The sequence below is a fragment of the Musca autumnalis genome, unplaced genomic scaffold, assembly GCF_047663935.1.
Source record: "Musca autumnalis isolate F117 unplaced genomic scaffold, ASM4766393v1 scaffold_5, whole genome shotgun sequence".
NCBI classification, from domain to species: domain Eukaryota; kingdom Metazoa; phylum Arthropoda; class Insecta; order Diptera; family Muscidae; genus Musca; species Musca autumnalis.
The window spans coordinates 118,216,919-118,242,214 of record NW_027412088.1 but is presented as its reverse complement, the minus strand read 5'-3'; the positions used below and the strand labels follow the sequence as shown (position 1 = coordinate 118,242,214).

The 25,296-nt window shown below is 34.7% G+C and overlaps 1 protein-coding gene across 1 annotated transcript in view; it reads right to left on the bottom strand.

Moving 5' to 3' along the window:
- The window catches only part of Pal2 (Peptidyl-alpha-hydroxyglycine-alpha-amidating lyase 2), a 63,140-nt gene that overhangs the window by 11,171 nt on the left and 26,673 nt on the right, over positions 1 to 25,296 (bottom strand). Inside the window, exon 5 of the mRNA XM_073988581.1 lies at positions 20,631 to 20,718. Within this exon, the coding sequence (XP_073844682.1) occupies positions 20,631 to 20,718 (88 nt within the window). The remainder of the gene's footprint in view (positions 1 to 20,630; positions 20,719 to 25,296) is intronic.

The window sequence follows — 25,296 nt, the reverse complement described above, 5'->3', positions numbered from 1 at the left end:
GATAAGTTCAGTTTAGGACCTGCTCTCGAATCGCATTGGTTTTTGTTCCAACATTTTGTATACGCTGCCTCCATTATGACAGTAAAAGCTTTTTCAGGGGCATGTCCATACTTCATGAGAATATAGCCCGAGAGGTGTAAAAACCCCTATGGCACCAAATATAGTGGCTGTAGAGCACTATAATTCTCGAACTGATCAACCGATTCCAAAAGTTATACGATGACCCACTGAAATGACTAGTGGGCGTGATATCTATCGGAAAGATATAACTCTCATGTCGGTCCATTCCTTTAAGTACCACCTCCACAACACTTTTGAATTTAAATTTTAATCCACATTTTTCGGCAAGTTCAAATGTCTAAAAATGGCCACAAAATTCTGAAAAGACCTTAAAAACATTCGATCTGTCCGAAAAAGAAAGTTTGAATTCACATAGGCTGAGGGTATACCTCTGTCAGCAAAGCCGACTGACACTTTCTTACTAGTTGTATTGGAATTTTGAAATTTTGGTTTACAATTAAATTCAATTTCTGTAATAAATATTTAATTTTATTTAATTTAAAGTAGTCTTTAGTAAAGAGAATTCCTTCCATCGAGTCCCTAACTAATCGATTTCGGCACTTGTTTTTATTTAAATTTACTTGGTTACAAACTCTTTTCACATTTGCTGAAGAATTTGGCAAGACTAAAATATGTTTAATAAATTTCGACAAAATAGGAAATAATGGTTCAGAATTTGCACATATTAATTCACCGATTCCAAAAGTTATACGATGACCCACTGAAATGACCAAAATTCTAGCAACTCTATTTCTGAAATTTAAACGTGAAAGTTCGCGTGATTCTTGCTTTTCGTTTATGTTTATAAAGCATTCGTATTCCTTTATAATGTCGAAAAATTAATCTTCTGTGTCATTTATTATAAAACTTTAATTTATTGAAGCTAGGCATTTAAATTTATTTTCAAAATTAAATCGCTTCAAAATCTGACCGCAAAGTTCAATGTAAAAGTTTGTGCAGTTTTTAATTATTTCCACTAACTAACCCACTTTTCGACAATTTCGTTTTTTGAAAAATTTCCTTGGCGTATATACTGAAGTACACGTTTTGGTAATCAAGAAATTTCAAACTGTTTTTATATGTTAAAAAATTTTATTATTATTAATCAAACTACTCTTGACGATATAGTTGACTTTGTTATTGTACCAAACCTAGCAACCACAATTTTCATGTGAACAAGTTGCCTTAACTAAAAATCGGCATTTTAGGGGTAAAAATCGGCAAATCGGCATTTCTATTTTTTTGGTCTAAAAATCGGCAAAATGCCGATAAATCGGCAAATCTGGCATCACTGCACACAATCTCAATGGTGGTGAGTTTGAACGTTACTCTCACCACCGATCATCTCCTTTGTTTTAGCAATGAATTAACGCACACGATGTTTATCTAGAGATGGATAGATAATCTCGTGTGTGTGCCCAACACAAACGCAGCGGTTGAATTTGTTGTTGCTGGTAAACACTGCATTAGTCTATGTCAGAATTCCGCAGACCTTTACTCGCGAGCAAACAAATAGAGCTTCTCTCTCTAGCCCATTAAAAACCACAGACACAGAGTTTGATCATTTTTTGTTGTTGTGTGCCGATTGCTGGTCTATGGCTAAACCATAGATCAGTGTTAATCACCACTGGGCTCGCGAGCCGTGTCTGTGCGAACACACACAATCTCAATTGTGGTGAGTTTCAACGTTACTCCTACCACCGATCATCTTCTTTGTTTTAGCAATGAATTAACGCACCAGTGACCTGCAACCGGTGCCAATTTTATGAATTGCGGTAGACACAAGAAAAAGCGATACTAGTACGCACCACCACTCTCTTTTTTGCGTTAGAATGTAATCAATATTCTGTTGAAAGTCAAACACAAACATTGCTGATTCATATTTAACGCATTGTATGTAAAGACTTTACTGCTTCGTACAAATTACTACCTCTTGCTCGAATTGTTCGTGTTGACTTCGTTTCGAGTATACCATGGTCCAATTATAAAGGTACTCTCTCAAAAACAAATGATTTTGATTTGAGCTGTCAAAATTCATATTTGTCATTTGAATTCGCTGTGAGATAGAGAAATGTCAAACTGAAGAGAAACAGGTAGATGTATATCGAAAAAAGAAAACAAATCAACTTTATGTTGTACACGTAAAATGTCAACATTTGTTGTGTTTTGTATTAGAATTTATTTTACAATAACTTATTTTGGCAGTTAAAGATCGATCAGCTGGTATTTTCTGTTACGCCAAACGGAAAATGTTTTGTATGCATCTACCTTAATTGACAATAAAGAAATTCGCCTCAAACATATTCCGTGTCGGCGAAAACAAATTTTTCGCCTTTGTTTATGAATTATAACATTTCAAATCTTTGTTTTTGTTTGAATTCGCTTGAGAGAGGACCTGTATAATTGGTCCATGGAGTATACTTTATGCCAGCCAAGATCACCCATATACGTTAACGTGACTGCAACAACAAAATATGTTCTCTTTATTCTCATCTGTCTCTCAAAATATTTTGAGCACCATCGCTTTATGCATACAACTAGCGAAAAGAAAAACAATCGAAAACACATAAAAAATCTAATCGCATCAAATGAATCACAGTTATGTCCGCCTATGTACGTTGTCGTAACACCTAAACAAACGCATTCTCTGTTTAGCTAACACAGCCTTTGTATAACACAACAACACACCTCTCTCATAAATTCCCCATATTTGTAGGCAGCTATATTTAGACAACTGTGCCGTTTTTGTTTTCAGTTCTCTCATACTTTATGCCTTGTAGGATTACTACTCTCTCTTCATGTGGTGTTTGTTTGTACATTAACGATCACAGATTAGTAGTTCGTAGATCACACACATTTATGAATGAATCAGACCGATTGTTTGAGATAAGAAATGCATTCTTGTGGTAGTCATTGGCGTATGCTGATTTTTGGTAAAATGAATGATTTGTTTACGAAATGATGCGATACAATACATAGTTGCGTTGATTCAACGCAGGCCTCTGTAACGCACACGATGTTTATCTAGAGAGGGATAGATAATCTCGTGTGTGTGTGCCCAACACAAACGCAGCGGTTGAATTTGTTGTTGCCCTGCCAGCAATTGGAAGTGAGTGATTTTCGCACTCCCTCGCCTAAGAGGTCACTCCGGAGCACTGATGGGCAAATTGCGAGAGACTCGTGTATTTTTTACACTTTTGTGTGTGAGGGAGAGCATTTCTGCCCATCAATGCTCCGGAGACACGCCAAGGAAGATCGTTGGCGAATTACACAAACAATTTCTATAGCCTTATTCCCTGCAAGCAAAAACTATCGCGGAAGTGACATAGGCGTGTCTCCCAGCGCGATGAAAACAGTCGCGGCGATAGTCGCAGAAGTCATCCTGAAGGGACCTCGTCTTGGAAGTCACTCCATCGACACTTCTAGAAGATCATTTCCGCGATAGTTCTAGAAATTAAAAAAAATATTTTTTTCTATTTATTTTTATTTGATTTTTTATTTTAATTTTTATTATTTATTTTTTTATTTTTCTTCTCTTTTAGAGAAATTATTCTTTGCAATTTCGCCTACATTACTTTTGTAATTTTAAAAATGTTATGTTTTGATTACGTTTTATCGCGTATGCCGACACTTCAGAGTGACTTCCAAGCGATTGTTTACATTTATTTAATGATTCAACACATTTGAACAAATATAGAACATTTTCTATCTGATGATTATATGAGGCGGTGGTGCAGTGGTAAGCATACTCGCTTTGCACTCTGAAGGTCCGGGTTCGCTTCTCAAGTCAGGCAAAAAAACAACATCACATTTTTAAAAAACAAAATTAATGTAGGCGGAAATTGCAGAGATGAAAAATAAAAAAAATAAATAAATATAAATAGATTTTTTTTTAATTTCTAGAACTATCGCGGAAATGATCTTCTAGAAGTGTCGCTGGAGTGACTACCAAGACGGCACGCCGGCGTGGTTCATTTCTTCACAACGGAGGTCACTTCAGGGTGACTTCTGCGACTATCGCCGCGACTGTTTTCATCGCCCTGGGCGACACGCCTAAGTCACTTCCGCGATAGTTTTTCCTTGCAGGGTGCTGGTGAACACTGCCATAGATGAACAAAATGAGCACTCGCCGTTACGTTTTCGTACGATTCACCATACAAATGCCCTCTTCTTGTTCGTCATTGGGTTAGACTCTGTTGTTACGACATTATAGCATTTGCTCTGTTCCTTTACGTACCTGAGGTTACCATTTCTTACCATTTTTAACCTGTAAAGTGTTCCCTTACTTTTAATAGCATACAATTTATATGATAGCAGTTTACCACTTTTGCCATTTTCTGCCATTGTTACCATTTTTAAAAGTAAAGGAACAGACCAATTGTCAGTGATTTTAACCGCTAAAACAAATACTAATGGACTGGAAAGACTGGATTACAATTATGAGTTCAATTATTTTTTTATATCGTCACCATAAATGCCGGAAGACGTAACCCACAAAAATAAAACTTTACAGGAGAAACAAAAAACGTTATAAAATAAAAACGGTGTTATAAAATATCGAACATTTTTAGTATCGTGTTTTAAGACAGAGAAGAAATATATTTTTGGAAAAAAATTAAATTTTTTTCCAGAATGTTAGAAGCTGTGTGGGTTACGTCTTTTGGTATTGTATTTTTCTGAAATGCTAAAAGACGTAACCCACACGTTACGTCTTTTGGTATTGTATTTTTCTGAAATGCTAAAAGACGTAACCCACAATTTATTGAGAATACATTTGAAGAAACTAGTATAAACGAAAAATTATAAACAAATTAGAACTGGTTTATTGGCCTACGCGGTTAAGCGAACTTTAAACTAGCAATCTGACGGTGTTGGGTTCAATTCCCAGTCTTGACGTTGATATTTTACTCTAGTATGGAAATCGACCTATGAGCCCTGGATTTCATGAAATTGTTTCAATGAAACCATCTAGTGTGACCAAGGACTTAGGTGAACTGTCTATTCCAACCATCACTATAATTACTTATAATTTCAATTGTATTAGACGATATTAAATCTGGAATATTATATTTATTGTTGTATTTAAGTCAATTTATGGACAAAATATAGTTCATATAAATTAAGTGATCTGTAAAAGTTTTAATGTAACTTCTAATTGTCATAAAAGCAATGACAATCACTTGGAATTAAGCGTTTTAAGTCTTGCAGGTGTTGAAATTTCTTTTTTGAAACTTTTAGCCTTTGTGTTTACATCTGAGGAGCATCCACTGGCTCAGTATTTCCGGAACTTCTCTATGGTATAATCTGGTAGTCGTCTTTGATATCAGTTTTAAAAAAGATTATACTGCTAGGATCAAAAGAAAAATGCTCGCAGTGACTGTAGGATCTCCTGTCTTTTTGTATAAGTAAACCAATACCGAAAATTTGCGTTTTTCTCTGAACCTATTTGATTACAACAATCAGTTGATCTCTATTAAACCATGGGTTGGTTGACAAGACCATATTTTGCAAACTTACAGCCTAATCGTATCCGTCTTCAAAGAATACATCTTTGTACTAGAACGACGTGAAGTTTGAGCATATACACGTTTTCGTATCAACGCCTCAAATATTGAATATTTCCTTTTTTTAAGTTTTTGCCTTTTTAGGGGCGAAGGCCATTATTATTTGTGAGATTTAATTAATTAAAAAAAATTTCCGTTCGTTCTTTCTCTTGGGAAAATGAACAATATCGAGACGAGCATTGCCTTCCGAATAACCACTTCCTTTTGTACGGTTAAAATATTGTTTTCCATATGTTCATTTAGATGTTTATTTAAATCAGGGCATAGGTCTTCTGTCAACATCTTCAATTATTTCAATTATGGATTTTTTCTGTAAGACCAGTAAAAACCGTCTAAAGTGAAAGTTATTGCTTAAAAAATTAACTAAAAGAATGGTCTTTGTGATTTTTGAAAAAAAGCTACCATTCTTGAGATATCGTCACCTAAGAGTCAAATTACGGATATGGAGAAATAAGCCGAGTAAGAGACAAAACTGTTAAAACAACTACACCATGTGATAGGTATTTCCATAAGCTTTCATACGTTACCCATTTTTGAACCTGGATTTTCGGGTCAAATAACCGGTTAACCGAATCCGCCCCCGTGGCATTATAATTGCTGCAAAAATCAAAGAATACATTGTTTGCACTGCTGTTTAGTTTTGAAATAATGTGGGTTACGCCTTTTGTGTTCTATGAAAGTTACAGTATGCTGTTACGTCTATTGGCATTTATTGAATAGGATCGTTATTTTTAAACGTAGAAGCTTGAAATTTTGCCAGAGCATGTATTTTAGCTTAATATATCAGATTCCATCAAAAAAACTAATTTCGGTTTCCATGTCGGTTACGTCTTCCGGCATTTATGGTGACGATATACACTTTGATACGAACATAATTACATACAGTGAGCGTTAAAATAAACTTTAGACCTGTCAACAATTTTTTAATTGCATTATTACACCGACATTGGGATATTATACATATCAGATGTTTCATTAGGGAATAAATTAAGATTACCAAAATAACAAAAAATTTGTCGCGTCAAAATAAAGTTTACACTTTTGCCAAACGGAAGAAATGTTGTATTTCTTTAACAGAATGAAGGTATATTTCGGCTTTTGAACTTCTTTTCATTATATAGGAGCCTGCAAACATTAAATCAACGAGTGTTTTGGTGCAATCCAGTGATATTTCTTTTATTGGACCCGTGGTACCGCTTTTGTGTAAATTTTTTTTGCAGTATAGAGACTATAATGATTGATCCTAGATACGTAGGAGTCATGTTACTTATAAATATGGGGGAAACGCTTCAGATCACTGACCGTATGTTACGTTAACCTTTTGTATTTGCCCCATTCTTCTACACTAGGATCTTGAGTATTGTGTAAATATGGGTGGAATATTTTGTTCTCATATCCCTGATAGTCCAGTCAAAGTAGACATGCGCGTAAGGGATTAAGCGTAAGCTGTAATTTTGAGTGAGGGTTTCTATTGACGATTGGTGTCTGATATGTCTGCGTTTTTGGAAATTCGTACTAGAAGGATTCAAAAATTGCTAAAATGTACTTAAAATTGTATAATTTGATTACCAGTTAATCAACACCGAGGAAAAACGGCTGAAACTAGAATCGTGAAATTGTGGGCGACGGTTCCTATTAAGGTGTAGGTGTGTGGTATGTCTGGTTTTGTAAAAATTGGTAAAAGGGTGCGAAAAGTACGAAAAATTGGAAATTTGGACACTATTGGATAGTTGAATAAAAGGGCTTTTGCAAATTCGGACAATCAATTTACGACAAGTAGTAAAAGTTGCTAAATGTGGTATCATTTGGTGTTATGTGAACGAATAAAGCTAAAATCTCAAATATTGTTATGCTTATCTCGATTGGGATAATTTGTTTATGTAAGGACGTGACTTGGAAATGTATACAAATCATGGTGGAATAATAAGGTGTAACGCCAAAAACAGCTGATCTTCATACCAGTTGTCAAAATGCGTTATTGTGAATAAAATCACATACAAAATTTAAACAAGCAATTCACAGTAATGCATTATTGTGAGCAAATTTGACGTTTGGCATGATTTGATGTAACACCTTCTTATTCCACCATGATACAAATGTATACGAACACTACTAAAGTCGTTATTTGCCGCAGGCATAGCGCTTGGACCTGGACCTAGAGCTACGAATCTGATATAATGGTACTAGGGCAGCCCTACTCCGAACGGTGAGATGTTTCACCATCAGTTCTCTTTCGGTTTTGTTGAAACAGAAATAAGTGAATATTTTTTAGAGTTTTTTGTTTAAATTGTTAATTGTTTAATCAGGGGAAACGTTTTTGTGGATACTGAAGTGCAAAAATGAATGAAACGTCGAAAGAAACTTCCAAAAATTTTTTTTTCATAATTTCTCTTACAGCCAGTTTCTGTATGTCGAAAGAACAATGTGTGCGAATGAAGCACGTCCAAAGTCTTGTGTGTTTTTCATCTTTTGTTTGTTTTGAAGCAAAAGCAAAGTTTGGGCGTGTTTCATTCGCACACGTTCTTCTTTCGATATACAGCAGAGTACGTAAAAATACTTTAAATAACATTTCCAATCGTTTCGTTTCGTATTTTCCATAGGAACAATACAAAACGAAACATAACCCTCGTTGGCCGAGCTCGCTGTTTAGTTTTGTTTTGTTTATATTCGTGAGTGCGAACAAAACGAAAAGCGAAAAGTACTCAACTCCACAAGAGCAGATAGAAAACGGAATAGTACTAAACACATGTGAATAAATCAAAAACGTTTGGTGGTTGATAAAATTCACTGTGGTATGCTGATTGGTGGTTGATAAAATTCACTGTGGTATGGTGATGCTAACTTATAGGGTTGTTAAGCAATCACATGTGTGTGTTTCTGAGTGTGTCATTGACAATACGCACGGCAAACGTTTCCCAAAAATACTTCTTGTTTGGGTGGTGAATGAAACAACTCGGCAAAGCATAGTAGAAGTTACATTTACGCAATCGTACGGTTTCCATCTTTTTACATTGAAAAGTTTGTGTTTTTGTTTTGGTTGTGAGAATGAAACGATTCAGAGAAGCTGAAAAGTTTGTGGCTTTGTGTGATTGGTACGGGAATCGTTTTGTTTGTTTCCGTTCATTGATATACAGAAACTGGCTGTTAAATTGTGTTTTTATTCTCTTTCTTGTGAAAAAAACAACTTTGTGTGTTGAGTTCAGATAAGGAGGTGATTGTGGAAAATTTTACTATTAGTGGAAGTAGTTAGTGGTACTAAATTTGATATGGACCGAAATATAAAACTGGAGTTCTAAAATGTAAGAGTGCGAAGGCTTGAGAAGTGGCTTTCGGAATTTGTGCTTATGTGAGGGGTTAAAGGACTGAAAATTGTATTACGGTTACTGCAAAGTAACAAAAATTAAAATTATTGTTAATGCAGCGCACTCGTGTAGATGTACTCAATTCCCTAATTATTCCCTTTACACTTTTACTCAAACACCGATGTATCAAAAGATAAATCGTTTTTTGTCTCTCCTGAAAAGTTGAAAGATGCGAGGTTGAGAAAGTAAGGCATCGGTATTCTAGGTATTTCCATAAGCTTTCAAACGATACGCACTTTTCAGTAATCGGTTCAGTGAACCGGGTCTAGCACGGTTTTAAATCTGGCCTTTCGTGTCAAATAACCGGCGAACCAGATTCGCCGCCCATGAAAATTATGCATTTCCGTAATCAGAGCAACAAAACCTATGTGGGTTAAATGGGCTATTGTTGCATAAAATGTCTCTAACTTGGAATAACTATGCTAAACACGCTCCGATTTTGTTGAATTTTTTTTATAAGAACGTATAATTTCGCTCTTCAAGGAAACATATATTTTTGGGGGGACAGAACCGGTTACTCCGGTTATTTTAGCTGTTTAACCAGAATACGTGTGTATTTTCTTTATAAGTGTATATAAATCATGTGTTTTTTAGAACCGCTATATCTCAAGAATGGTTCCTTCTATGAAAAAAAATATAATGACGACACCTGTAGAGAATTTTTCTGTCTACAATATTTGCCTTTGTCACTTTTTGATTAGATACACCGTTTTCAAGAAAACACCCGAAAACCTAAAAAGGCCATACATTTTGACCCCGAATAAATATTTTTGCACACATGGGAACTTTTAGGACAATGCTTCTAATGCAAACCCTAGCTCTCCACCAAAATTCGGCGTTGTGGGAATTTTTGCTATTTCAATGTCTAATTTGACTGGACTAAAAGCCATTTCTTCGCACCCCGTTACTGTCATGCATCATCCGAACATGCAAGAGACTTCACAACATTTAATTTTGTAATTCAGCAACTTACCGGACGGACGTGTTCTTCGTTGCTGCGCCAAAACCAATAAAAATCACTGCTAATAGCATCTTGCGGTTGGTGAATTGTTGTGGTATTGGAGTGTAAGCCCCTCCTGATCTTCATTTCACTGATGTTTAAGATTAAGCGGCGGTGAGTGTTTATTAAAATTAATATTTATTTTGCCTAAAACCGATTGTTAAGCAAAATAATAAAAAAAACTTGCGAGGGAGACAAACATTGCTTTTGCCAGCAGAACAGTTGTTTACAAATAAAAACACCGTCAACTGGCTGTCTCTACAAGATCTATTTAACAGGTCACGTAAGTAGCACAACAACAACTCATTTTTGGCGGAAAATTCTTCAATATGTCAAAATGTTTGTTTACGTTTTCATACAATTTATTCACAATAACAAAAAATTTGACAGATTGAAACCAATCAGCTGGACGTTTTACGCCACCTTATTATTTCATCATGTGTCTCTATCAAAAATAGTGGTTGAGTTCAAGATCTATTTAACAGGTCACGTAAGTAGCACAACAACAACTCATTTTTGGCGGAAAATTCTTCAATATGTCAAAATGTTTGTTTACGTTTTCATACAATTTATTCACAATAACAAAAAAATTTACAGATTGAAACCAATCAGCTGGACGTTTTACGCCACCTTATTATTTCATCATGTGTCTCTATCAAAAATAGTGGTTGAGTTCAAGATCTATTTAACAGGTCACGTAAGTATCACAACAACAACTCATTTTTGGCGGAAAATTCTTCAATATGTCAAAATGTTTGTTTACGTTTTCATACAATTTATTCACAATAACAAAAAATTTGACAGATTGAAACCAATCAGCCACCTTATTATTTCATCATGGTTGAGTTGTATTTTCCCAACACTCATAAATACAGTGTTGCTTCGGATTGTAATACATATACGAGATTTGAGTTGGGTTGGCAATGCGTGAGCATTTGGTGTGTGTCTTGGATACACACTAATATTGCAATATCGACATGAGTCACCCTGTTTCAGATCCAGTAAATTATGAATCTGAAGAAGTAACGCCACGTAACAGCATTGGTTTCTTCCGATTGAATAAACTTCAAAAATTGGAAAAATCGAATGCTGAGCTAATAGAAAAAAACCAGCAATATGAAAAATGATGTAAACAACTCCAGAAAGATGTTGATTTTCTGAAACAACAACTAAGCAAGCAAAACGAAACTTTCGAAACGGATGAAGATGAACTCCAACATGAAATAGGACTGTTTGGCAAAAAATCAGTAAGCCCAAAGCGTGATGCAAATCCATTAGAACAGTGGCAATCCCAAAAGCGCAAAAAACGTCAAAGAGAAAGCCCAGTACAGCCAACAAATACAAAAAAGGCTGCCCCTGTAAGTAAATACTGGCTAAGCAAGACACCGCAAACATCTAACAAATATGCATTGTTGGATAATGAAAACGAAAATGATTCAATTATCCCTACTGAAAAAGAAAAATCAGTCAAACCACCTCCAATATATTTTGAAAATGTGTCTAATATCCAACCATTGATTGCCCATCTCTCACAAGTTGTCCCAAATCAATATGAACTTAAATCCCTCCGAAATGACCAGGTTAAAATTCTACCAAAATGTCACGAAACCTACAAGAAAATTGTTATAGAACTGGATCAAAAGAACACTGAGTTCTATACATACAAACCCAAGAATGAGAGGGGATTTAAGGTCATACTCAGGAACATGCATCCCACAGTGGATATAGAACTTCTCAAAGAAGAACTCGCGAGAGAAGGGCACCAAGTAACTAACATATGGAACAGAAAAAGTCGTTTCACAAAGAAGCCACTCCGTCTCTTTGAAATATAATTGGTTAATAAACCTAACAACAAACACATATACTCCATTACAAAGTTAATGGACAGTATAATCAAATTTGAACCTCCACGACCAAAAAGAATTGTTCCTCAATGCTCGAACTGTCTGCAATATGGTCACACGAAATCATATTGTCGCAAAAAGGCTGTGTGTGTCAAGTGTACAGGTAACCATGAAACCAAAATGTGCCAACGGAAAAATTGGGCTGATGACGTAAAATGTGCTCTTTGCGAAGGTAACCATCCGGCAAATTACAAAGGATGTTCAGTATATAAACAGATATACAGTCAACATTATCCCACTCTTAGGAGAAACCAAGAAAGCCAACAGAATGAACCTGAATCTATTTCCAATCCATCGCAACGCACTGAAAATATTTCATATTCAAAGTCAGCCAGAAGTACAGTTCCAACTAAACATCAAAACACGGAAAATCAATCACATCCACCTACAAAAGTGACTGAAATTCATGCCATGCTGAATAGCCTCAACACGATAATGCAACAAATGGCAAAACTCATTGTAAGCATCACTCAAAAAATTTCTGATATTTAAATGAAGTTACTAAAAATTGTTTTCTGGAATGCGAACGGCTTATCGCAGCATTCCTTAGAATTGAAAAATTTTCTTTTATCCAATCAAGTTGATATATTACTGATATCGGAGACACATTTTACTCAAAAGCATCATTTTTCCATTCCAAAGTACAGATTTTACCACGTCATGCATCCAAGTGGAAAAGCACGTGGTGGATCTGGAATCTTAATAAATGAATCCATAAATCATCACCAAGGCGCGCCATACTGTACAGAAGAAATACAGGCTACAAACATTATTGTGCAAAGTCTGCATGGTCCACTTACAGTGTCTTCACTATACAGCCCTCCAAGACATAATATAAAAAAGGAACAATATATTAGTTACTTCTAAACTCTTGGGAATAAATTCATAGCTTGCGGAGATTATAACGCCAAACACACACAATGGGGATCGCGACTTACCACCCCAAAGGGTACACAGTTGTACAATACCATAAAAGATCTAAATCTAAGAACTATTTCACCTCACTCTCCTACTTTCTGGCCCACTGACCTGAACAAAGCTCCTGATCTTATTGATTTTTGTATCTCAAAGGGGATCCCAGTATCTTCAGAAACTTGCTTCACTACTCATGACTTGTCTTCTGATCACTCACCTGTTTTCTTGACGTTGCATTCAAAACACATCATGAATGATGAACAAGTAAAAAAGCATTAAGTTCGGCCGGGCCGAACTTTTCATACCCTCCACCATAAAATATTCATTCCTGTACCCAACATTAAGTGAGTACGTTAAAATGTCAGATAATGTACATAAAATGCTTCATTCGGGAGGCCCTTTTTATGGTGCCTATATCTAACTGTTGACAATTTTTGGTGGGCTAGAAATTGGGAGGTACTGTTATATAGGGGTTATAATAAAACATGGGCCTATGTTGACAGTTTTTGATGGGAGCCATGTCAAATAACTCCTAATTCGGTTAAAAAATTTAGCTAGAATCCTCAAAATATCGAAAATCGGTACATAACGTGGGAACTTCAAATATCATTAACAGCTAGTTCGGAAATATGAACTTAAATGAACAATTTTTGTTGACTTTTAAATTTCAAATTACAGAAAGTTCGTCCAGAAAATAAAGCTAAGGTACGACAAATCGGGAGGTTTGTTTTGGGGCTATACAAAAACATGGACCTACGTTCCGTTAAACATTTTAAGTAAAATCCTCAAAGTACCGAAAATCGGGAAGTATCGTTATATTGGGGCTATGTTGAAAATTGTTGATGCAGATGTGTGGTGACCACTACAACCTTCAAATGTCAAATTTCAGTTAGTTCTGTTAAAAATTGTAGCTAAAATTGCCAAATTACTGAAAATTAGGAGGTACCGTTACATGGGAGCTATATCCGAACATGGACCTATGTTGACAATTTTTGATAGAGAGGTGTTGTGACCACTAAGAACTTCAAATGTCAAATTACTGCTAGTTCGGTTTAATATTGTAGCTAAAATCATCAAATTACTGAAAATCGGGAGGTACCGTTATATGGGGCCTTTCTTGACAATTTTTGGTGGAGAGGTGTGGTGACAACTTAGAATTTCAAATGGCAAATGTTCAAATTACAGATAATTCGGTTAAAACTTGTTGGTAAAATTCTCAAAATACCTGAAATCGGGCGGTAAGGTTATATGGGGGCTATTCCAAAACATGGACCTATGTCCACTAGTTATATAAGTTTATTGACATTTAAGAGCCCTAAATGTCAAATTATAGCTATATCGGTCTGAAAATGTAGCTAAAAACGTCAAAATACCGTAAATCGGGGGTACCGTTATATGGGGGCTATACCAAAACGTGGACCTATATCCACAACTTTTGTTATATAAGTTTATTGATACTTAAGAACCATAAATGTCAAATTATAGCTAAATCGGTCTGAAAATGTAGCTAAAACAGTCAAAATACCGTAAATCGGGGGGTACCGTTATATGGGGGCTAAACCAAAACGTGGACCTATGTCCACAACTTTCGTTATATAAGTTTATTGACATTTAGGAACCCTAAATGTCAAATTATAGCTACATCGGTCTGAAAATGTATTTAAAAACGTCAAAATACCGTAAATCGGGGGGTACCGTTATATGGGGGCTATACCAAAACGTGGACCTATGTCCACAACTTTTGTTATTTATGTTTATTGATACCTAAGAACCCTAAATGTCAAATTATAGCTAAATCGGTCTAAAAATGTAGATAAAAACGTCAAAATACCGCAAATCGGGGGGTACCGTTATATGGGGGCTATACCAAAACGTGGACCTATGTCCACAACTTTTGTTATTTATGTTTATTGATACCTAAGAACCCTAAATGTCAAATTATAGCTAAATCGGTCTAAAAATGTAGATAAAAACGTCAAAATACCGCAAATCGGGGGGTACCGTTATATGGGGGCTATACCAAAACGTGGACCTATGTCCACAACTTTTGTTATTTATGTTTATTGATACCTAAGAACCCTAAATGTCAAATTATAGCTAAATCGGTCTAAAAATTTAGATAAAAACGTCAAAATACCGCAAATCGGGGGGTACCGTTATATGGGAGCTATACCAAAACGTGGACCTATGTCCACAAGTTTTGTTATATAAGTTTATTGATATTTAAGAACCCTAACTGTCAAATTATAGCTACATCGGCCTGAAAATGTAGCAAAAAACGTCAAAATACCGCACATCGGGGGGTACCGTTATATGGGGGCTATACCAAAACGTGGACCTATGTCCACAACTTCTAATATATAGATTTACTAACACTTAAGAACCCTAAATGTCAAATTATAGTTAAATCGGTCTAAAAATGTAGCTAAAAACGTCAAAATACCGCAAATCGGGGGGTACCGTTATATGGGGGCTATACCAAAACGTGGATCTATGTCCACAAGTTTTGTTATATATGTTTACTGACACTTAAGAACCCTAAATGTCAAATTATAGCCAAATCGGTCTGAAAATGTAGCTAAAAACGTCAAAATACCGTAAATCGGGGGGTACCGTTATATGGGGGCTATACCAAAACGTGGACCGATATAGCCCATCATCGAACTTGACCTGCCTGCAAACAAAAGACGCATTTTCCCAAAATTTCAGCGTCCTATCTCCATTTTTGTGGATGCTAGAGTGATTACCACAGACGGACGGACGGACGGACGGACGTGCTCAGATCGACTTAGAATTTTACCCTGATCAAGAATATATATACTTTATAGGGTCGCAAATGAGTATTTCAATGCGTTACAAACGGAAAAACAAACTTAATATACCCTCCATACTATGGTGGAGGGTATAAAAATGTAAATTACATAACAAAAAAACCAATTGGCATTACTTTAGATTCTAAATACGTAATTCTGTCAATCTTAAAGTATCTTTGAAAACCGAGAATGAAATCATAGAGGGTGTCGAACACTTAGTGCAAGTTATTCAGAACGCTTCATGGAACTCAACCCCTAAATTAAGCTTCCAAAATCCTCCATCCGTACCAAATCTAGTGCGGATAAAGATATCTGAAAAAAGAAAAGCCAGAAAGCGATGGCAACAGACTAAATCTCCTGAGGACAAACGAATTCTTAACAAGGCAACCTCCGACCTCCAAAAGCTGTTAAAAGATATAAACGAGAAAAAAATTGAGCGAGAGATTCAAAACATCGGTCCTTCGAAGTCTACAGATTATTCTCTATGGAAGATAACAAAAAAGGTTAAACATCAGACCAAAACAAATTATCCAATTCGTAAAGCAGACAACAGCTGGACCAAAAGTAATTCAGAAAAAGCAACTACATTTTCAAGTTATTTATATGATGTATTTACTCCAAATTGCAGTGAAAACACTCCATCTTACATCAAGAATTTCTTAGATCAAACACATCAACTAGATCTACCGATAAGGAAATTCTCAAAAGCTGAAATCTCACAAGCTATAAAATCGTTAAAACTTTCCAAAGCTCCTGGATACGACCTGATTACTCCTTAGATTCTGAAAGAACTCCCGCAAGAAGGTATAAGTCTGATTACTTATATCTTCAATGCATGTTTAACTCGCAATTTTGTTCCGCCACAATGGAAAGTGGCACAAATTTCTATGATTCAAAAACCTGGTAAACCGGCCGATCAAGTGAAATCTTATCGGCCTATAAGTTTATTACCAATTCTTTCAAAAGTCCTAGAATCACTGTTCCTTAAAAGATTAATGCACATTATAGAGGGCAAACATCTAATTCCTCCCCATCAATTTGGGTTCCGAAAAAAACACGGAACGATTGAGCACATTCATCGCTTAGTTGAAACGATAAACGATGCATTTGAATCAAAGAAATACTGTACCTCTGCGTTTCTAGACATCTCACAAGCCTTTGACAAGGTATGGCACGATGGATTATTGTACAAAGTCAAACGACTTCTTCCAGTAAACTACTACCTGTTCATTAAGTCTTATATACAAAATAGACTGTTTTTCGTCTACGAAACAAACGAAATGAGTGAACTAAAAATCATAAGAGCCAGTGTCCCACAAGGAAGTGTCATGGACCCAATATTGTACCTTCTGTTTACATCAGTCTTCCTCAAAGTGAAAACGCTATTATTGGCACATTTGCTGATGATACAGCCGTTTTAGCCACCGACGAAAATGCTCCCAATGCTAGTCACAAACTACAAAACTATCTGAATACTCTTAGTACATGGCTAAAGTGTTGGCGTATAAAAGCAAACGAATCCAAATCTACTCATATTACTTTCACCCTCAATCACGGAATCTGTCCACCAGTTCAGATGAACCAAATAGAACTTCCTCAAGAAAAAGAAGTCAAATATCTTGGACTTTATCTAGACAAAAAACTGAACTGGAATACCCATATAAAAACCAAGAGGAAAGCTTTAGACATTCAAGCCCACAAAATGATCTTTCTTATCTGCCCCAATTCAAAAATGTCACTTGAAAACAAATTACTTATTTACAAGTGTATCATAAAGCCGATTTGGACATATGGCATACAGTTATGGGGTACAGCCTCCAATACCACAATAAAAATTCCCCAACAATTCCAATCAAAAATGCTACGTAAAATTACTGGCGCGCAGCAATACATAACAAACAGCCAACTGCACAAGGATTTGAAGATAAACACAGTTAAAGAAGAAATTTCATCCCAACTACAAAACTACAAATTAAGGATTGAAGCACATCCAAATCCCCTGGCAGCAAATTTGATGAACAATCCAGAAACTTTTGTCAGACTCCGAAGAAGAGCTCCTCAAGACATTATATAAATCTAAAGTCAAAAATAATAATTAAAAAAAAAGAAACTGTCCTGTATTTTTCTATAACATAAATATTTTTGTTTTATGTATATATACACAATATAAACAAATTATATGGGTTAACCACTGGGTGACCCCTATGGAATGAATGTAATTACGATATACAGATCAGAATAATGTAAATATCGCTTATATGATAGAATGCATTAATAAATTGAATTTAAAAAAAAATTGTATACATCATTCGCACCTTTAAAATCTTTGTTCATAGTTTGCAAAATGCAAAATGGTCGGGATTATTGGAAAACATCTTTTCCCACACTGTTGCTAAAAAACTACTAAAAATTCAAAAAATGCCTAGAAAGCTTTCATTGATGGGCATCGTAGAACAAACCATGTAAAGTAAATACTACAACAAATACAACTCAACAACAACCACATAGAAATTTGTTTTTGTTTGTAATGTTAGTGTCAACGGTAAATGTAAACAAAAAAGTCTATAAATTATTGGAATTTAAAAAAACTAAAAATTTTCACATTTGATTCCATATCATTGATTTCCATATCATTCCACTAAATGCATAATTTCTCGCAGAAAGTCGAATTCTTGCAAAAATGTTTGGGGTCGCTTCAATCTTTTGTTTGTTTGGTTTAGACACACAAATTTCTCGGGAAAGTAAATTCAGTTTTTAGGCAATAGGGGGTAGGAAAGAGTATTGAGGAGCTCTTTCCTCTCCGCTCTCTCCCAAAAAAACTCAATTTAATTTCCCGAGAAATTTGTGTGTCTAAACACAGACTATTTGAAATCAAAATAGCACACGTTTATTATGGCTTTATTCATTTCAAGTTTAACAAAATACCACACATATTAACAAATATTGTACCGTCTCTATAAGCGGTGTTTTCGTGTTCAGCACGTCGTTCGGACCTGGAGGAGGTTACATGCCCATTATATGAAGAAGTCTTTATGGGAAATAGTTTTTTGTTCTGAAGAATAAATTTGTTCTTCAAAATATACATATATGTATATCCCTAATATACATCGAACATAAAAAATACATATATAAAATGTCGTATGGAATTTGACACTAACTTTACAGCCCAGTTCAGTCAGCTGGGTATTGCTGTTACCATTTATTGTTCTACCATGAGTGATGGGAATGTGCAAAACATAATCAAATATTTGCTCTGTTCCAGAACCTGCAAGATGCTACTATTTCTTACTACGATAACATTTTTTCCTTTATGTTATCGGAAAAAATAGTAAAAATTAGTAGATTCGTTCACTCAAAAATTTGTTTGAACATACCTGTTATCATAGCGATTATGAATGATCACGCAGGGAGCTCACCTTTCACTACTAGAGCAATTAATAATGAGAAAGGTCCATATTTATATTAGGCATTTTTCCTTGCGGCAATTGTCAGTTTGATGGAGAGAGAGGTGAGGTATATGGTAACCCTTTGCCTCTCAACATTCTCTCTCACCGACAAACTGACAATTGCCGCAAGGAAAATTGACGAATGTAAATATGGACAAGGAGGAGCAAAAAGTGAACAAGGGTTCACGCAGTTTCAGTGCACACTCAACATTCTGCTAGTATAATCAGGATACGTTAGCTGGGAACGGCTTGATTGCCGAGGATCTGGAAGGGGCATTATAGTAAGTTTACATTTACGAAATCCACTCGAATTCAACTGTTAATTCCATTGCTTAAACGTCAAATGAAATCCAATGGATTTCAGATGAGCATGGTTTAATAATAAAGGTTAGCTAAAGCTTCCTGTCAATTTAAATTTTTTTCTTTCGACTGTTCCTAAAACGTCAAAACAATATACACAATCTTTGTATGTGTGTGTGATGTTTGAATAATATGCCAACAATTTTAAAAACAATCGAATTCAATGATTTTCAAAATTGTTTTTAGAACATTTGTATGGAAGAAATCCTTCAGCTTATTATTGAAACAAACATTTTATCATATCCGCAACTCGATTATGTGGAGAAACCTTGGCCCTTCATTCATTTTTCGCGTTTTTTCATAAAATGCTCAAAATTGGTATTTTGTAAACAAACCCACTTGTTGCCTTTTTGTTTATTAATTTTGAAGTTTTATGAATTCAGGAAAAACAAGGGCTCTATAGATTTTTTTCATTTAAATCTACCTCTTTACTTATACCATGCAGATGAGTTTTCATTTGACGTTACGCAAAGGAATTGACAGTTGAAATCGAGTTGATTTCGTAAATGTAAACCAAGCATTATACTTATACCCTAGACAGACGGCAGAGTTAATTTGCATTAAAAATTCCTTAATTTGAATTAACTTCTTACCCTGACAGACGATAGTTCTGCATTTATGAAACAGCTGTTTGTGTTTTTTGTTTGTACCCAGCAGATCATTTCATAAAGTTTTACAAAAGTTTGCCAAAATATGCGAAACAAATATACTTTCTACCATTGAGTCCGCGATATTTTCGAGTAATTTTAATATTAAAAAAATGTCGCATAACTCTAAAGAAACATTTGAAGAAGATATTATTTTCGATAGAATTGGTATGGTGGGTAATGAAATGCTTGTGAAAATAAAAATTTTAAAAATAGATTTGATAGAAGGCGCGGAAAACGATTAGCTGCTAATCTATTCGAGAAAGACCACTACTTATTTGAAAGAAAAGCGAAAATTTCTGATTTGTTTTCCTTTTTTATTTTCTTCAATTCTTAAATTCAGTTTAAATTCCCTTTGATTTTGTGCATTAAGAATGTGGATAATGCACGAATTAATTTGAATTAAGGCATCTAATGCAAATTAACGCTGCCGTCTGTTTAGGTTATCACCCCATAAAAATATAGTGTATATTTTGTGGGAGTATTTTCTGTTCACATGCACATATGGGTGACCTTAAAACATCATAATGACCTATGTCGTACATATGTATTTACTTACCTGGGGGCTGAGGTATGGTGCGCAAAAGTCTTCCCGCTGCATTAAATTTCAGAATTCTTTGATTGCAATAGCCATCGGCGACAAAAAACTGTAATATAAATGTTCAATCTTGATTTATTAAAATTGTTCATTTTTAGAGAGCGCAAGAATCAACAAAAGTGTCTTAATTGTCAGAACTTCAAGTTCCTTATGTTTAAAATGTATAAACAACAACCTCAAAAATCATTATTTTAGACCAGGGGCTGGATTCTGTATGAAAATTTGAAATGAAAAAATAAGTGTGTCTGCGTACTCCATAATTTGTAATAATTATTACAAATTATTACTGAATGTTGTTTTTTTACACAAATGTTCAGCAAAAGAGAATGAATTGAGAAAATTGTTTTGAAATTTTTATTACTGAGAACTTATAATTTTTACTGAAGGAATTTTGTTCAGTAACATTTTGTAGCTTTAGGCAGTTGTCAAAAGTTTAAAATATTCAAATATCATAATCGTAAATATTAATCAAATTGAACATTTTTACTGAATGTTGTCTTTTTACTTTTTTAATTTTTTCCTTTGAAAGAGTATAAAATACTTTACTCTCTAAAAAGAAGTTACTGAGTAATATTTACTGAGAAAGTACAAGGACAAAAATAATATTTCCCTAATAATTTGTTTCATTTGACAGTTTTCTCCATTATATAAGTTTTCATTTCACATTTTCATAGAAACGGAATTGAGCCCCAGGAATTCTGTACCCACCATACCAGTTGCTGATATTTTTCGAATGCTTGCCGTAAGTTCCGAAAACGATATCATTTTCGAACGTTTGGCAAATGTTTTTGAACATTTGGTGAACGTTTTTTCTTCACAAGAAAAATTGTTTCGAGAAACATTTTTTACTTTGGAAATTTTTTGTTTCAAAAGATAATTTTATGTTGTTTGTATAAAATTCCCATTTGCATTTTTCAAATAATTTCGATATAAATGCTACGCATAATATAAACAATAAGTGTTGATAAAGACAACCTATGGTGCGTAGGTTACCAAATACAAGGCAAAAATGCTTTTCAACAGTATCGCAAACATAACAAAGAAATAATGACGAAAAAGGTACATAACAGAAACTCCACCAAAAATGTTTTCGCCTATATCGTAAATACTATCGTCAATTCATTCGCTAAAAATATTATTACCGATATTCGAAATCGAAGGTTTTCCTCCCACAAACTGTAGTGGGATTCTGTAACTCTCTACCGATGGAATTAACGACAAATGTCGATAGTTAGCGATATTTGTCGGTAAGTGTTATTCTGTATACAAATTCTACCGATTTTATCGAAAATCTTCGGTATTTATCGAAAATCTTCGGTCAGTTACCGACGAAAAAAAAGGTGTCGTTAAGTCTACCGACATAAAAGAATTTTCATATTTTAGACGAAAAAATCAATAAAAATCAAAATTTTAAAAAATGATTTTGGAATATATATTATGCCAAATAAAAAGGTAAGCTGAGATATTTTTACGCATAAAAAAGAAAATTCTGCGACATATGGTGGATCCTTTCAGTCTAATTAATAGGAAGCTTATGACACTTTACGAATTGGAAATGGATACATTTTATAAAATAATGGATGAAATTGGGGGTCATTTGGTAACCTCCAGAATTGTGCGAAAAATTTCTGAGAAAATAATAACTATTTTCAGTACGAACAAAATATGTTTAAGGATATATTCCGTAACAGTTTCTACCCATATAAAATTTATTGGTGGCTTCGATTAGCATCAACAATAAAAGAAAGAATATCACCATGTTCGTCATATTCCCTGATAATACGTAATTCTGAAATAACAGATCAATAAACAAAATTTAAAAAATCCTGTTCAAAATACACATATTAAATGTTAGAATTATACATCTTCTTTTTCACTCTATATTCGATCTTATTAAAAATACCCCTCCACATCATAAAAATTCTGAAAACAAAAAACAATCCAACCAATTTGTCGAATATTACACCACGTTTACATTAGAACTTGTAGAGTTATGAGAATTTATATGTACGTATACCCAGTGGATTTGACAATAAAAATCCACTGGAATAAATAAAAAAATAAAATAAATATAGTTATATGTAAACGTACATTTATAGTGTTAACTACGATTTTTAATTTTTAGTTTGAATTTTTCTACATGTAATTTGAAAAATAATCATTTCATATACAATTGTGATTTAAATAATTTCATTAAAAATTTGAATTATGTTAATTTTGAATAAGCATTATGTCGTTTAAAGTGTGACCTGCATCTTCTTTAAAGTTCCGTCATTCTACCGATTTTCGTCGGTAAAATTTTTGTATCGATAACATTGAAATAAAGAATAGCACTTTCGGTAATTCAACCGAAAATTTTCGTTAATTATCAATATCGGTTCGGTAGAAAAAAAAGTTACAGAATTCCACTACTGAGCGACGAATGAATCGCTTTCAACTCATTATCGTGTGTCGTTTTCGAACAAAATATCCGGAAAACTATCATGAAACAAGATCAATACTATCAAGAAAACGATTGCTATCGAAAATGGTATGGGGGTAACTTTTATCGATTGAAAATTTGTTTATATTTCTTTTGTTTTTGCAACAGCTATACCTAACTTACGTCGCGACGTACAAAATTATTCACCTACCTACCACAACAACGCTAAGTTGAGTCCAAAATCACATTTAAAACACAAAATCCACGACCGTATTTCAGGTTTTGTTTGGTTTTTGTTTTCAAAATACAAAACACATACATACATACATACACGTTATACGTTCTGTCATAGCTGAATTTGTTCAACTTGAAATAAAATACGCTCGACGTATTTCGGTAGTATTCATAAGGCCCATACCTATATACGTATGCCCAGGGCGTGTGTGGTGAAAACAGCAGAACACATGTATTTTTATGAGAACTAACGAAATATGTCGAGCGTATACATTTTAGCTCTGTTCCTTTACGTTCAAGAATCCTCAAGTTTTTACTCGAAAAGCGTTCCTTTACTTCAGACACAATACAATTCATATGGGAGCAGTTTACAACTTTTACTACTTTCGCCGGTTTTGCCATTTTCAAAAGTAAAGGAACAGACCATTTATAAGTTGAACAAATTCAACTATGTATATATATATATATATATATATATATATATATATACAAACATCCCATACGGGACAAGGGAGACTTCTCTCATATCAATGAGTGCACCCCGATTCATATTAGCTCAATGATATGGGACCTACAGTTTATCGCCGAGTCCGAACGGCGTGTCTTAAGACACCACTTTGTAGAGAAGTTTTACATGGCTGAAATACTCAGGAAATGTCGCCAACATTACTGAGGGCTATTTTGCCACCGTTGAAAATTTTGATGTTGACTGGCCGGGGAATCGAACCCACGACCTTCAGCGTGCAATGCGGGTGTGCATACCATTGCACCACGGTGGCACTATGACAGAACGTTATTGTTTGTATGTTTGTGTGTTTTGTATTTTAAAAACAAAAACCCAACAAAACATGAAATACAATTCAATGCAAACTCATTACTTTCAAAGGCAGCGCTAAGCGTTTTTCATGAAAGCACAACTAAATGGGAAAATCCCCATTGTTGTTGTAAAAAAAAAAAAAAAATAAAATAAAAAAAAACAAAACAAAATGCATTTGAAAGAAGAAAAGTTCGAGGACAGCGAAGCCGCTCCACATCCGATATGTCTGAGGAGCCTTTACCGAAGGCGTAACATGCATGTCACATAGTGTTGGGTGTGTGGGTTCGAATCGTCGTCGGCTTCCCTTTTTCACTTGCATTATTCATTGATCATCAAGCTCGATTCCAACGAGAAATTAATTAAAAAGTAATACTAAAAATGATCTTCGCCTAAAAAGGCAAAAATTTTCAAATAAAAAAATTGGGCGTGTAAAAAAATACTAACATGGTTGCCGGCGTCTGATTGGCTGATACGCCGACTTTGACATTTTTTCCAGTTTTTTACGTATTTTCCATTTTTCCGTTCCCGAACTATTTCAAAAAACTTGTGTGTGAGAACAAATTTTTTTGCAGTTCTCTCTTTTACGTGTTTTACCATTAAAAAGTACGGGAACGAAGCTAAAATCAGCTGAGCCAGGCTGAGGTTTGAACCCACGTCCTTGAAAAACACAGGAAAAAGTGTTCTCACGGCGTGTTAGCGTTCAGAGCCAAACTCATTACTTTCAAAGGCAGCGCTAAGCGTTTGTCATGAAAGCACAACTAAATGGGAAAATCCCCATTGTTGTTGTAAAAAAAAAAATAAAAAAAACAAAACAAAATGCATTTGAAAGAAGAAAAGTCCGAGGACTGCGAAGCCGCTCCACATCCGATATGTCTGAGGAGCCTTTACCGAAGGCGGAACATGCATGTCACATAGTGGTGGGTGTGTGGGTTCGAATCGTCGTCGGCTTTCCTTTTTCACTTGCATTATTCATTGATCATCAAGCTCGATTCCAACGAGAAATTAATTAAAAAGTAATACTAAAAATGATCTTCGCCTAAAAAGGGAAAATTTTTCAAATAAAAAAATAAAAAATTTGGGCGAGTAAAAAAATAGTAACATGGTTGCCGGCGTCTGATTGGCTGATACGCCGACTTTGACATTTGTTCCAGTTT